Source organism: Hyperoodon ampullatus, assembly GCF_949752795.1.
Source record: "Hyperoodon ampullatus genome assembly, chromosome: 16".
Taxonomy (NCBI): Eukaryota; Metazoa; Chordata; class Mammalia; order Artiodactyla; family Ziphiidae; genus Hyperoodon; species Hyperoodon ampullatus.
Window position 1 is genome coordinate 14,593,227 of NC_136929.1, and position 14,755 is coordinate 14,607,981.

General features: G+C 41.3%; 1 protein-coding gene across 6 annotated transcripts in view; it reads right to left on the reverse strand.

Annotated features, from left to right (window-relative positions):
• Window positions 1–3,011: 3,011 nt before the first annotated feature.
• The window catches only part of CLDN10 (claudin 10), a gene marked incomplete at both ends in the record, with an annotated part of 91,373 nt that continues 79,629 nt past the window's right edge, over window positions 3,012–14,755 (reverse strand). For 3 of the 6 annotated variants that reach the window (XM_079722014.1, XM_079722013.1, XM_079722012.1), the window contains 2 exons: window positions 3,012–3,132; window positions 4,096–4,203. In XM_079722014.1, the coding sequence (XP_079578140.1) occupies window positions 3,012–3,132; window positions 4,096–4,203 (229 nt within the window). The remainder of the gene's footprint in view (window positions 3,133–4,095; window positions 4,204–14,755) is intronic. The other 3 variants (XM_079722017.1, XM_079722016.1, XM_079722015.1) reach the window with 1 other exon arrangement.

Sequence of the window (14,755 nt, forward strand, 5' to 3'; positions counted from 1 at the left end):
CTTTAAGTGAATTTTTTTAAAACTTCTTATAGCAGGTTTTGGTTTGAATTAAAACCTTTTTTTATATCTTTCTTATGTATGTTGTCACGTTGGAAGTGTTTTATTATAAAGTTCTGTTAGTATTCTTAAAATTGAATTAGTGGAATCAGTGAAATCTTAAGAGTAGATTATTTATTTTTCATATAGAAGTAAGTTTAGCATTATAAAAATATAGCTAGGCCCACGTTAGATAACTCCATTTTCCAGAAGTACTTTTACCATATGCAGCTTTGAGCCATTGTAAGCATGTTGTTTTATTTTAGAACGTTAAATACCATTTCTGTGGCATCATCTTTACCTTGGATATTTTATGAATAAAATGTAGCCAGTTTAAATGTCAGTTAATTTATCGCACTATAAACAGAATAGATCGAGTCAATACTGAATTCATGTGTCTGTAGTTTTTTTCACTTTTTTAAAATGCCCAACCTGTATTCTAAAGTACCTCAAAACTTAGTTTTGTTCTTAACAATGACATTGTCAACATTCAAAAAGTTCATATAAACTGTTTTCTGCATTTTTTGTACTTTGTGGTACTATCTGTACTCTGTTTCCCAAAAAAAGTTACATTTTAACTAAATGGTTTTTTGGATTTTGGATCTTTCTTCATTTTGCCAACCTTTCAAGTAAAGCCCTCCATTACATCCTTGTGACTGTGGCTGAGTTATTAGAGCTGATTTCTGAGTCAGGCTCAGCTCGTTAGAGGATTTAAGCTTGCCTTGGTAGCTGTGCCATGTAAACACACTGACCTAAAAGTTAAAACAGTGTTTTTTATCTGTTTCTGCCCCACCAGAGAGTCCTTTTTACTTGTGGGCCACTCTCACCCTTTTAAAAACTTCCCACAAAGGCCAATTTTATGCAGATGTACTCACTTTATATATGTTTCTAAAAGCTCTAATAAATGCTGAGTCAAATCTTCACTGTAGTAGGACAGAGATAAGCAACCTACAACAACGCCTAAGAAGGAACCCAGGCCCTTACATTCACTCACTTATTCCACAGAGATCTGTTGAGCTCCTTGTTTGTTTGTTTTTAACATGCATTATTAGTTCACTTAATTAGAACAACCTTGAGACACAGTTATTATAATTTTCTTGAAGATGTGAGAAACAGTTATACAATAACTTGCCAAAGCCATACACTTAGAAAGTGACAAAAGTAGCCTTTAAACTGGGTCTCAAATCCAAGTCCTGGGTCTGCCAGGTCTTAATTCCTGAGCAGAAAGGGTTGGGGAAATATGATGAATGTCCGCTAAGGAAACCCAACAGTTATGTTGAAAAGACCGATCCTTTATCTGTTTAGTCCTGTCATTTTAGATTGCACTAGAATTGGCATGTTTGTTTTCCTTTGAGCTATCGCCTTATATTTCTCCTCACTGACACACAACTAATATGTTTCTGGCTACTGACACAGTGTTTCTGCACTTTGACCCCTTCTCTCCGTAAATTCTTCAGAAGCTAGAACAGTTCAGTACAATCAAAATATTGTCTTCACCGGTACAGCTCTGAAATTTTAAAATTTGTTTTAAACACACACTCACAAAACCCGGCCCCGCCACTGGCCTGTAGCACCTAACCTCCCTCCATGGCTTTCAGTTCATTTGTGTCCCTGGAAAAGGTATTCAAGTATTATTATGGTCTGGAAAAAAATCATATATATATATATATATATATATATATATATACACACACACACACATATATATATGTACATACATATATATATATGTGTGTGTAATAAACTTGTTCTTTTTCTTTCATTGAGCACTTCCAAACAATGTGATTTTCCTTTTTAAGTCTTTCACGCTTGAGGAAAATGAAAATGTTATGGTCACCCATGCTGTGATTAGTATTGGAAAGGGTCTGACTCATAGGTTTACACAGACAACCAATTCTTATCCAAAGCTTGAGACTGTATATTTCACACTAGACTGCCTCAGTTCAAAGTCTTGGTTTTGTCACTCGCCGCGGCAAGTCACTTCAACTCTCTGCTTTCATTTCATCCCCTGCCAGCTCAGGTTGCTACAGCACTTACCTCAGGGGGCAGCTGTGAGGATGGAGTGAGGGAGGGCACACGCAGACTGAGATAACTATCGCCCTTACGGGCAGGAGGTAAAAGGGCTGGAAATAAAACGGCATCTGGTCAGAGATCACTGGAGCAACTTAACACGTCTTGAAAAATGCTGTCTCTCCATTACCGGTTAGTTCCATGCACACGACCTGAGCGACACACTGGAACTTGGTCCGTTATTTCCGAGCGGGGCAGGTACAACGCGGCCCCAGGACTTCCTCTGTTGGCCCCAAAGTCGGCCATGACAGGCGTCTCCAGCTCTGCTCTTGCCGAGGCCCCACCCCAGGATCTGCTCTCTGTACTGGAGAAGCCGGAGCAGTTATTTAAAGCGGACGTGCCAGGTGATGGGCAATAGCATTTGGCCCTGTTAGCCCTTGCTGGAGCAGCCGTGGAGAAGTACGGGGGTGACAGACGGGGGTCAGAAACCAGAACTCAGCTCTACGCAGCCAGTACATGTTCGTTCAACCCAAACATCTGAGGAATAGTCTCAGATTGCCCCCATACTGTTGACAAGACACAACCCCTTAAACACCTTCTGTTTAATATACGAAGAAAAAGAAACATAAAAAATGGGGACAAAGACTGCAAGGTTTGAATGATTAAGAAGGCTACATTATGAATACTGGAATCTTTGGTGCTAAACACATATACATATTTTATGATGTATAAAATATATACAAATCCTGTAAATAGCCTGTTTATTTTTTTATAGAAAGCCACATCAGAAAATGATTAGTATGTAACTATGTAAGAACATTTACATCCGATAATCAACAAGTTCTTCAAATTTGTATTTTAAAAATAGTTTGAGTGTTAATTGTAGGAGGGCCTTGATGGCAGCATTCTGTGAACAGTTCACGTTTAAAACAAGCTCAAGACACGGCTTGCGGGCAGTGCTCTTTTTAGACGTAAGCGTTTTTATCAAACTGTTTTGAAGGGTTTGTGGTTTTAAAATCTTCTCCACCGTGATACTTTGTCCGAGAAGACATGACAGATGTGGCCCCATTGTATGTGTATCCCATTCTGCAAGGCAAAACACAGTTTGGTAGATTGTCTTTTACACGTAGGTCAAACAAAAATGGGAAGAAACCATTTTGCCCCTATTTCTCTCATAGCTAAGTTTGTCTTTCCCTTTTAGCTTTCTTCCCTTCTCTCTCTCCCCAAGAAATATTTCAATGTCATTTCTGAACAGCTGGTGTGACCAAGAGAATCTGCAGAAGAAACTCATGGCTTCTTAATTTGTTCAGTTACTCTCCTTCAAAACTTATTTGAGGACTTCCCTGGTGGCACTAGTGGTTAAGAATCCGCCTGCCAATGCAGGGGACACGGGTTCGAGCCCTGGTCTGGGAAGATCCCACATGCCGCGGAGCAACTGAGCCTGTGAGCCACAACTCCTGAGCCCACGTGCTACAACTACTGAAGCCCACGCGCCTACAGCCCGTGCTCCACAACAAGAGAAGCCACCGCAATGAGAAGCATGCGCACCGCAACGAAGAGTAGCCCCCGCTTGCCGCAAGGAGAGAAAGCCCACGCACAGCAACGAAAACCTAACACAGCCAAATAATAAATAAATAAGTAAATTTATAAAAAAAGAAAAATACTTATTTAAAACTCATCTTCCTGGAACCTAGGAGACTGTGGTGACCTTAATCAGCAATTTCTGCCTATGTGAAAATTCTGATGAGGCCAAAGTGAAGAATAGACCCCCAGAGTTAGACCCAGATTTCTACTTACATCAATAGCTTTGGAATGTAAGAATGTCAAGCTCTGGGGTTTTTTTTTTAATGAACCATAATTATATTTATTCTATTCAATATAATATTTACTATATTAAATGTCATATTTACTAGATATTCCTACCCTTTCCCAATTCTGGGTTTTTGAAGTTTCTAAGAATCATATGAACTATCTATAATTTGTCCCACATGTAACAATTTAGAATAGTACTGTGCTTTTTAACAGGTCGTTTTTGTCTCTTTTTCATACCTGGGTGCTTTGTTGTTGTCAGATATTGAAAAGCAAAATATGACACCACCAATTATGCAGAGTGAGGCTCCTGCCCATCCAATAAACAGAGCAGCTCCTAATTCATACCTGTGAAGAAGTATCACACGAGTATAAAAGCTTACTCATTGGGGAGTAAACAGCGCTTAACACTACTAGCCAACACTTATTAAATGCTCATAATACATTTTTGTTATTGGAGCTTGTACAGGAAGTAATAACATCTGTATGTGTATAATGCTTTAAACTTTTCTCAAAGCATTTTTATAGCCATCACTTGACTATATCTTCCCAACATCCCGAAAGGAAGATGAAAGCATCCCTGCGGGCAAAGCAGGAGCAGTCAACTCAAGCTGGGGCCTCCTAGCCTATCAGCATCTTTCCTCTGGGCTCTGCCTGAAGCTCACAAAGGTTTCCATCTATTTATGCTGTCACGCGGGCTAAACCATTAAGGCAGACTCCAGTTAGAAAAGGGAAAGTTGCCTTTGCTTTCATTTTAGTTCAACTCAGGGTTTATCAAGCACGTGCTGTGTGCAGTCATGTGCAAGGTACTGAAGGGTGGCAGAACATGCCACCCCAAATGTGCCACTTTGGCAACAAGGATTATTTTGAGCTGAAAGCAACTGAGAAGAAACAGGTACGGGGAAAGCTCTCTGCCTCCCCCCCCATTTGCCTAAAAGCAGGACATAAATTTGTAATGCTGTTCCCTATCCCCTCTCTGCCAGGAAGGACAGAGGTTAATTCCCAGAGACACTGTACACGCTGCTCAGCCCACAAATGGCACCAGAGCAATCTATGTAACAAACTTCACTAACTCTCATCTTCCATTAGTTCCCTCATCACATGCCTTCCCATAATCTGTGCCTCTAGAAGCTCAAAGTCCTTTTCCTTTGTCTTGCCACTTCTCTACAAATGTATTGTTCTTTTGTTAAGATGCTATATAACCCTTTGAGTTACGCATCACTGGGTACTCCCATGTGTATGTGTGACGCACATGTTAATGAACTCTGGTTTTCTCTTATTAATCTACCTTTTTTTCAGTCTAATTTACAGGGTCCCAGCAGAGAATCTAGGAGAGTAGAGGAAAAAATAGTTTTTCTTCTTCTACAGTGTCAATGAAAGGTCAGTGAAAGGTACAGCCTCATCTTATCACTACAATCTAGTAAGAGATGAATAAAAAACAACTATAATTTAGTGACAGATTGCTGTGAAGCATCTCCTAGATGGCAGACCATAGTACTCCGCTCATGACTAGAACAGATGCAAAGATAAGTAAGACAGCCCCTGCCTTGGAGAGGTCACCATGCAAATGTACAAATATCGCTACTGAGAACAACAAAGGAAATCACAGCTGAGTGCTGGAGGAAATCCTTTTAGGGGAGGAATATATATACATTATATATATATATATATATATATGTTTCAGAGAAACATATATATATAGAGAGATATATATAGATACGATATATATATGTTTCAGAGAAACAAATAAGGAATGAGGAAAGTATACCAAATCTCGGGCTGTAGTGTTCTCATGTCTGCCTATCCTTTTCCTGAAGAATAGGGTTTTTTTTTTTTTACCTTTTTTCTTTTTTTAAAATAAAGAAGTGATTCGCAAACTCTTTGAGCCCACAGACCGCCATCACAAGGCAAAAACTGATGGACGACATTCCCTACCTAATGGTGCTTTTCAGTGTCAAATGAAGTCAGAGTGGGAAGGGTCTGTTTTGATCATACAGAATCCACAGAGGGGCTGAGAACGGAAAGGAAGAGGTGAGAGTAAGAGGGGAAAGTCAGGGCCTAGGTCAGCCTGTCCCCCTGAACCAAGTGCAGGGCCAGGGCCAGGCTTAGGTGGCCAGCAGCCGGCGTGAGTGACCTGTGCCTGTCCTGAGCTTTGCCTCATCCTTTTCTACATGCTGTGGTGCTACATCTGAACTCCCATCTGGGCAGGCACAGGCAGCAGTGGTGGTGTGACAGTGTGGCCCCGGCCTCCAGCCAGCAGGAGCAGGAAGCAACATTTACACAAGATGAGGGCCTTGTGGTCCACGTGCCCATTTCCAGAGCCGGCTTCTGAGGTACTTCACAGCCTCCATTTGCAACTGGGAATGGGTGACGTACACAGTACACGCTGCCTTGTGATCCCTTCTTTTCTCACTCTTGTGTTGCCTTCCCTGGGAAATCAAATTGAGAGCTAAAGGAAGGAACAGCTGTCAGCACCTCATCCTGCCCTGGAGCACTGATTAGGCTCTGGGAACCAAGAAACTTCTTGAACTGTGCCAATCAGACACAGTAGCAGAAACAGGAGGTTGATGTAAGTGGGGAAAAACCCCTTCGGTCTGCACAAAAACCAGCTCAAAAGAGGACTGAAGAGTGAAGGGCACAGGTGAAAACAAAAGAGCTGTGGCAGATCAAGTGTTAAACTGGAAGTTTTATAAAGGATACCTTCATTAAATATCGTGTTACACATCTAAAAAGGATATCCTGGATGTCCACAATCAACCCTTCTTGTATGATGTTTGGATGAGATTACACAAATAAAACGAGCAGAGGGACTGCCAAGGTGTAGGTGCCTGTCACTGGACCTCTTTAAACATATGCAATTCCTACAGCAAGCTGGCATCAAGTCCGTCTGCTGTCATCCTTTTACTGCAGAGACAACTAAAGGATGAGCATAGTGAAAATTTCTACTTGGAGGACATGAATATAGGATTACAATCTAATGATACTTTCTATTTTTCTTTATTTTTCCCCCCAGAGCTTAGGCTGTTTTCTCTCCTGAAACTGTGCATTAGTATTTAACTCTCAATATAAATACTCCTGGAAGAAACAGTCTGAGATTTTTTCCAAAATATTTAGCTTTCTAAAATAGGATGCCAGTGCCAGGCATCATGGTTAAAAGTAAGTCTCTAATTATTAATAATAGTCCATTACGGGTTAGGGTGGTAGAAATCAAACCGCAGCTCGGCACTATCAATTCATTTAAGAAGAGCAGGGACTTCCCTGGTGGTCCAGTGGTTGAGAATCCAGGCTCCCAATGCAGGGGGCCCGGGTTTGATCCCTGGTTAGGGAACTAGACCCCGCATGCCACAACAAAGATCCTGCACACGGCAACAAAGATCCAGCGTGCCGCAACTAAGACCCGGAACAGCCAAATAAATAAATAAATATTAAAAAAATAAAAATAAAATAAAAAGAACATAAAAATGTGTAGAAATCAGAGGATAAATTACCCAAGCAGTTCAAATGTTGGAAACTATGTCTTTATATTCATTTAATCATCTTGAAACTTTCTGAGGGGATTTAAGAATCATGAGTTTGGCTCGTATCAAAAACTGGTTCACTTATTCCTGTTTTTAAATTTATTTTTAGATTTTCTTGAGGTCACTAAATATAGACTCTATTCCAAGGAGAATATCATTTCCTTTTGAACTTCTTATGAATTCTGTCAGAGACAAACATCTAATAAACAGAACCATTTCAGAGCTGAAGTCTCTAAGAGATTCCACGTCTATACCAATAATTTTTAACAATTTGGATGTGAGGGCTTTTGTGACTTGGTTCTTTCTCTTACAGAGACTTTTTCTTCTTCATTCTGTTGAAAGACACGTATAGCAGACTTATTCAACAGTGACTTGAATTCACACCCATCAGTGTACGTGATCTGGCAAAAATGGCCTTGTATTATTGAAAGACAGGATTGAAGGTGAGCCATGTACCATCCACTCGTTTGTTCTGGGCAACGCCTCCTTTAACATTTATCAGGAAACTCTGTCTCTGCCTGGAAATCTTTCTTCATTTTTGGTAACAGGAAGAAGCTGACTTCAACACCTCAGATGATTAGCCAAATTTCAGGTGATCTGTTGCCGGTCTGTCTTTTGTTAACAATATCCTCCTGGCCCTAGACCAGCTTTCCCACTAGGAGAGCGGCCTCTTTATTGAGCTGTTAAAATCGCCAAAGTTTCTTTATTATTCTGAAAGGCTATCAAATTGCTTAGCACCAGACAGATCCAGGACCATCAGGCTAGGGACATAACTTCGTTTTACAGATCAGAACACTGCTTTTGGAATATCTCTCAGACATTCTGCTCAATGGATAGGGCTCATCAAAGCTGCCTTATTACCTTAATTCATGTATATAATTGAATGTGAATCTAGTAAACAATAGGGAAAATTTTCTCTTCTATACAGAGAAAGTAAAACACAGATTGATCACTTATTATTTTCCCAAAAAAGAACCATAAAGATCTAAGGCATTAAAATGTACCCTGAATTACTAGATGAAGTTAATTCTTATTCACCTGGCTGTACCTGGGGCTCCCAGCTACTGGTCACATCTTCATTTCCTGTTGACGGAGCCAGAGCTAGAACCACACCTGGCCTAAATTCTGATGCATTTCATACTTTGCCTCCTATTTCAGCCTCGTAACCTGCACAGTAATCCTGAGGGAACGGATTGAGGGACACCTCTTATTTTCACCTACTCCCTCTGTCTTTCTTGCACCCAAATCCCTGTTGTGACTTGATTTGCCATCCACGGGGAGCTGGTGTGGCCTACCCTGGTCACCAGCACAGAAATAACAGGCCAGGCATTGTGCGAACCATGTGTTTCAGGATAGACGAGAGAACACAGCTATGTTCTTAAGGATCTTACAGTCTAGTGGGGATGGTCAGACATTAAGCAAATAATTATAGTAAGCTGTGATGAAACTTAACAATAGAAGCAGAAGAACATGTTTTTGTAAAGTAAACGTTAACTGTTCTCCCAAATCTGTAAAGATGTGATTCAAGTAACAGTCCACCACAACAATAGCTACTATTACTGTCAGCTCACTGTACTAGGATTTTGTTTTGTGTGCTAAGTTGTTTTGGCATGTATTATCATATTTGATCTTCATTACAATCCTGAGAGAGAGGTCTTCCTACAGTCATTCTACAAATGAAAAAACTGAAGCTGAGGGAGATTAAATTACTTTCCTCCCCATACCTCAGCTACGCAAATAGTAGAACCAGGATTTAAAACTCGTAACTATGATCCCAGTCCCCGAGCTCTTAACCAACACTCTTTCTCCCTTTTGTGTACACCTTAGCTAAGTAAAAGATGGGATCAATGCGAAAAAACACAATCAGTACAATGTGTTTTCAGCTGTCGTTTCAGAAAGATGTGTTGTGTCTCTCTCTGGCTCATTGGGTTCTCAGTGGCTCTAGGGTATGGAATTTTTTCAGAATTCCCTCAGGCTGTCTTTTCACCCAGCACAAAAAAGAGGTGAGCGTAATAATTAAAATCAGGGCTCGTTGGACTTGAAAAAAGAAAATGCAGCTCCTCCAAACACAAAACAAAAACTGTTTAACAAATGAAAAAACCCTCATCCTTTTAAGATCCCCAGAGAAAAGTGAGCTTGCTGAAGGCCACAGAGCTAGAAGCCGAGTCTTTTGACATCAAGGATAGTCTTTTTTCAAACATACTGTCCTACCCCTCATTTTAATCAAGGGTGGTAGCAGCCAAAACATTCCAGTTACCTTAAAACAACTAAACATGTTTAAAATAAGTTTAAAGTTTAGGAAGCACACCCATATATTATCAATGTTAACATTTTAAAATTGAAGTTCATTGGTATACCAATCTTTTAAAGATTACCATCAAAAAGAAACTTTCCTCAACTCATAGGCTTATATAACCCAAGGTCTATATAACTGCATGGATGGATTTTATGTAAACAAGCATTCTACAGGCATTATCTACAAACATACATTTCCCCCAAATACTCCACATTCTTTTGGGGTCCCAGGCACCGGAAGCAGGCTGTTTAGTGCCCACCGACCCGTGTACTTCCCGAGGCTGCTGCAGTCTCTCCTCTCCTTATGCAATTCACATCAGTTAACAGTTTGCTCAGCGGTCTGGAAGATGCCACAAGATTTCCTACCCAAAGCTTCCTACGGGACTATGAAATAGCAGAAGGTGCCTCGCAAATGGTGGCTAGAGTAGAATGGGATCATTTAAATAATAAGCACCTACTTGCATATGGAACCTTCACAGAGAATTCTCAAATTTAGGAAACTCAAAATAAAGACTGATTTTTCTGTGTGTGTCAATTCTAAATTGCTTTTCAATGTTCGTAACAGGCACACATTCTTTTCTCTGGTTTATAGTTTATAACAGACATGCGTGCATTACCTTTCCGTGTGTTATGAGTTATCATTAGGGTAGTTCAGAATTCTATAGACTGTATGTTAAGAACAGGTAATCACCTACCATGTGCCCCTGTCGGGGGTGCTGTCTATATGTTACTTTCTTTAATCCCCCTAACATTCAGAAGCAGCAGGTGCTATCCCCATTACCCAGAGGAAGCAAGTGCATCTTCCCTAAGATCACAGAGGATCCAGGGCCAGGGCCAGGAGCTGAGCAGAGAGTGAACTCGAAAACCCGCCTCTTAACCTCTCTGCCTCCTTCTCTCTCTAACCGTGTGTAAAGTGCACAGTGAGTGTCTTTACAGGAGTTCTGATTCTGGCCGATTACTCATGGAAATTTTATAAACCATCCACAGTATAACTTAATATAATATTAGTCAAAGTAAATTGTAATTTAAAAGGACCACCTCCTGTCCCCAAAATTACACAGTTCGATTCAAAAACAAATCTGTTACTGAGCAACATCCATGCCATTGATCTCCATTCGTGTGGATAACTGGGGGTTTACTGGGACTTGATTTTAAGTGGGAAATGATGTGCTGAGTCACAACACTCAAAGTAGGCACAGTAACGTGTTCTCACGCAAACTTCGAAGTCTGAATAAACTGACACTGCAGAGGGGGGCTGTGCTCCAAGATGGGAAATTCCTAAAACAACCAGGGCTGTCCTGTGACACCTGGGGCCATGACCAGCAAGAGTCTGTGGGTGTGAAGGTGGGTTTGCACATCTGTTTGTGTTGAAGGAAGAAAATACAGATGGATTTGCAGCAAAAAAGCATGGGTCAATTAAAAGCATACCCTAGGGCTTCCCTGGTGGCGCAGTGGTTGAGAGTCCGCCTGCCGATGCAGGGGACACGGGTTCGTGCCCCGGTCCGGGAAGATCCCACATGCCGCAGAGCAGCTGGGCCCGTGAGCCATGGCCACTGAGCCTGCGCGTCCGGAGCCTGTGCTCCGCAACAGGAGAGGCCACAACAGTGAGAGGCCTGTGTACCGCAAAAAAAAAAAACAAAAAAAAACAAAACAAAGCATACCCTACATGATCTTCCGAATCCTCAGCAGACTGCCTGAAAATAGTTTAGAATAGAGCCTGGAGTTGGGAAGATGAACATAGGATGAGTTCTCATGAGAAGGGTCTCAGGAGTATCTATCCGTTTGACAGTTTCAAATTGCTGCGTATCTCTAACTCAAAGCTGTGATGGAGATGATCAGAAATAAAGAGAAGGAATTACACAAGCCTTGTTTCTTTTAAATGCGTTCATGCTAGGTCCCTTACCTGCCTTCCACTTGAGAGTCAAGTGTCTTACAACAATTATCCTTTCCACTAGGCCTCCAACACTTCAATATACATTTCTCTGTGGCCACCCTTAATACAGCATATAAGATAATGACCTGCTACCTTAATATCCTCTGCTTAAGGGTCAGTACCCTTAAAATTAATTTACTAGCATTTACTGAGTGCTTACTATATGCTAGGCACATTCTAAGTAGCTGAAATGTACTATCTCATTTCATCCTCACAATAACCTCATAGTTCTCATTCTTCCCATTTTACAGATGAGGAACACAGGACACAGAAAGGAAAGTAATTTCTTCAAGGTTACACTACTGATAAATGGCAGAGCTGGGGCTCCCTCCCAGGCAGTCCTGATCCAGCGTCCTCATTTTTAACCAGTGTGTAGGCTGCCTTCCTTCCCCATTCCTTTAACCAAATCTCCCCAAGCATACTCAGTCTTTCCGCTCTAGGAGAGATACAGACAGACAGAGAGTGGTACACCACTGCTCACTGACCATCCCTGCTGGAAATGTCACGGAGTAGGGACTAGCTACAAGAGATGCCCAAATCAGCAAGACGTGGTCTTCGCTTCGAGATGCTCCTGATCTGGTTTGGAAGATGGACCGATAAGCAAGTGTCACTGCCCAGTAGGATTATAATCAGAGCACAAAGGGCAAAGGGAGCACCGAGGTGGGCACATTACGCAGAATGCAAGTCCTGCAGGACATGCAGGGGTTAGCTGGGATGTGAAAAAAGGGAAGGAACGGGGTGGTGGTGCTAAAAGCTGAGTCACCAGAAAGTCTGGCAAACTGGAAGGAGTCGTGACTTCATATACTGGTCAATGAAAACAAAACACAGTTGCCAAACACTTGATTTCCAAGTATATTTTTAAGTCCTGCCAGCGTGAACAAAAGCATCAGAGCAATTCTGATGACCTGAAGTGGCCAGTGCTACCACAGAACAAAGTGAAATCACAGAGTAACACCTTCTTAATATTTAACAGTCAACTTCTGTTTTGTTCTTAACACTTGGCACTTCTATGGAATCCCTTATCTGAGAATCTATGAGCCTTTTACCAACATTAATTCATTCTCCAAATAACCTCATGATTGCAATAAGCTTAAGTACACAAACATCTATAATTCATTAAATTATAATAAGGACAGAAGAGAGAAGTTAAATATCTAGGCAAGGTCACCCAGTGAGATCGATATTCCTTTCAACTTCACCCAGGAAAATGTGTGTAACCTAGAAACGTCCTTCTTGTATTGTCTATTATGCATTGAACTTGACAGATAACAAGAATGAAGGAATCTATCGGGAAGTAGACAGCTGTTTACTTCTCTAACTACTAAATAACCACAATGATGAAAAGATTTTACCAAAGTAAAACTTAGATTCTAAAGTAGAAACTAACTGAATGAAGAATGCTAGAGATAAATAACTCCATGGTTTTAAAAGCTCTCAAAATACAAAGGCTGGAGTATGATAAGACCCAAATATGAATATCTGAGCCAAAACGTTCATGATAAATCTCATTGACTACAAGAGAATAAATCTAAGATCACGATGTCTTGTTTCCTCAATTAAGGAAATTGGTTCAGTGCCCCAACTTTGCATGATTTGAAAAGAAGTTTCTTTATGCAGAACAACTCTTTAAGCCAATCAACTCTTCGGAACAGTCTATTTAAGAAAAAACAAAGCAAGACGCTCAGAAGTTAGTGGTTTGGACAACAAAGCCATGGTGGGGATATGTAATTATATTTCAACACAATGATACGGTGGTGAATCACGCTAAGGAGTGCTTGGGACCATAAGCTTGCAAGAGGATAGATTTTTTTATGTGGTAGGTTTTGCTTTAATAAAAAGGAGGAAGTTGGTTTGAAACAGCCCAAAGGGAAGAGTTGAGAAATAGTTTTAAAGGCTTTGCAGGAGCCCATCCTGGAGCCATAAAACATAATCACAACTTGAATGGACACAAGGAAGTAAAACAAAAGGAAAAAATGGAGAAATAGCAGAAACAGCCACAGTCAGGTGAAGCTCTTTAAAGATTGCAATTCTGTCAAATGATTGTAGGCTGGAAGAAAAATCTTCCCCTATGAGTTGTGGGAAGGGAAGGGTTTCAGAAATAATTAGCCACTGAACACAAAGCCTACTACTGTTTGCAGCACAACGGCCACAATCTTTATGCCAGCGATACACCAGAAGACACACATTCTGTTCCCTCATCAATAAAGCACCTAGAGTTCCCTGCACATAGTAGGAATGTGGTGGGAACTCTGTGGATGAGCTTAGTTGTGTGTTTCTAACTTAGGCAACCAAGGTGAGTCTTATATAGGGATGTCCTCGAAATCCACCAAGAAGATTCAATTTACATGTTAGAGAATCCTTAAGAAAAACAGCAACAAGACTAGGTTCTGAGGCCTGAACTGTATTCCAGTGCGTTTTGGGACAAGTATCTGCTCACCAGAAATTTTAACTAGAGCCTGTGGTGAGCAGGTGCGCCTCATTGCCCTGCCTAAGGGCCAAACACACGCATGCGTATGCCACAGCCAGGCCATCTAGGACCGGAGGGAGCCACGCTGCTGGAGAAAGATGAATGCATGATAAGGGCGCGAAGAGAAGGTTGAGCCTGCCTCCCAGCTCCGTCCTCTCTGAGGCTTCCTCAGTCTGCTGAGATAATAGAAGGCTTTTCTGCTCATCCTGAAAGGACCAGTTCTACAGATCAGGATTTCACATACAGGGCACTGTGCTAGGCAAGTAAGAGATGAAATAGATGTTTTCTGACCTCAAGGAACTTAGACTCATGCAGATCCATGAAGACACCAAAGAAAGAGTCAGAACCCCCCCTAGAGTGGGGCCCTTATCCCAACTCTTCCAGGGCTGGCCCTGCCTTTGGCAGTGATTCTCCAACATATTCCTCTGTGTGTTCACGCACAAACTACATCAGAGGCACCGCTTACTAAGTGCTAGCAAATGCCAGCTAGGAAGCCCTATCCCCTAGAATATGCCAAAATCAAAATCTCACTTTAAAAATTATGATATTTTTTAAGACCTACCAAGGGACTTCCCTGGTGGTGCAGTGGGTAAGACTCCGTGCTGCCAATGTAGGGAACACGGGTTCGATCCCTGGTCAGGGAACTAGATCCCACATGCTGCAACTAAGAGTTCGCATGCCACAACT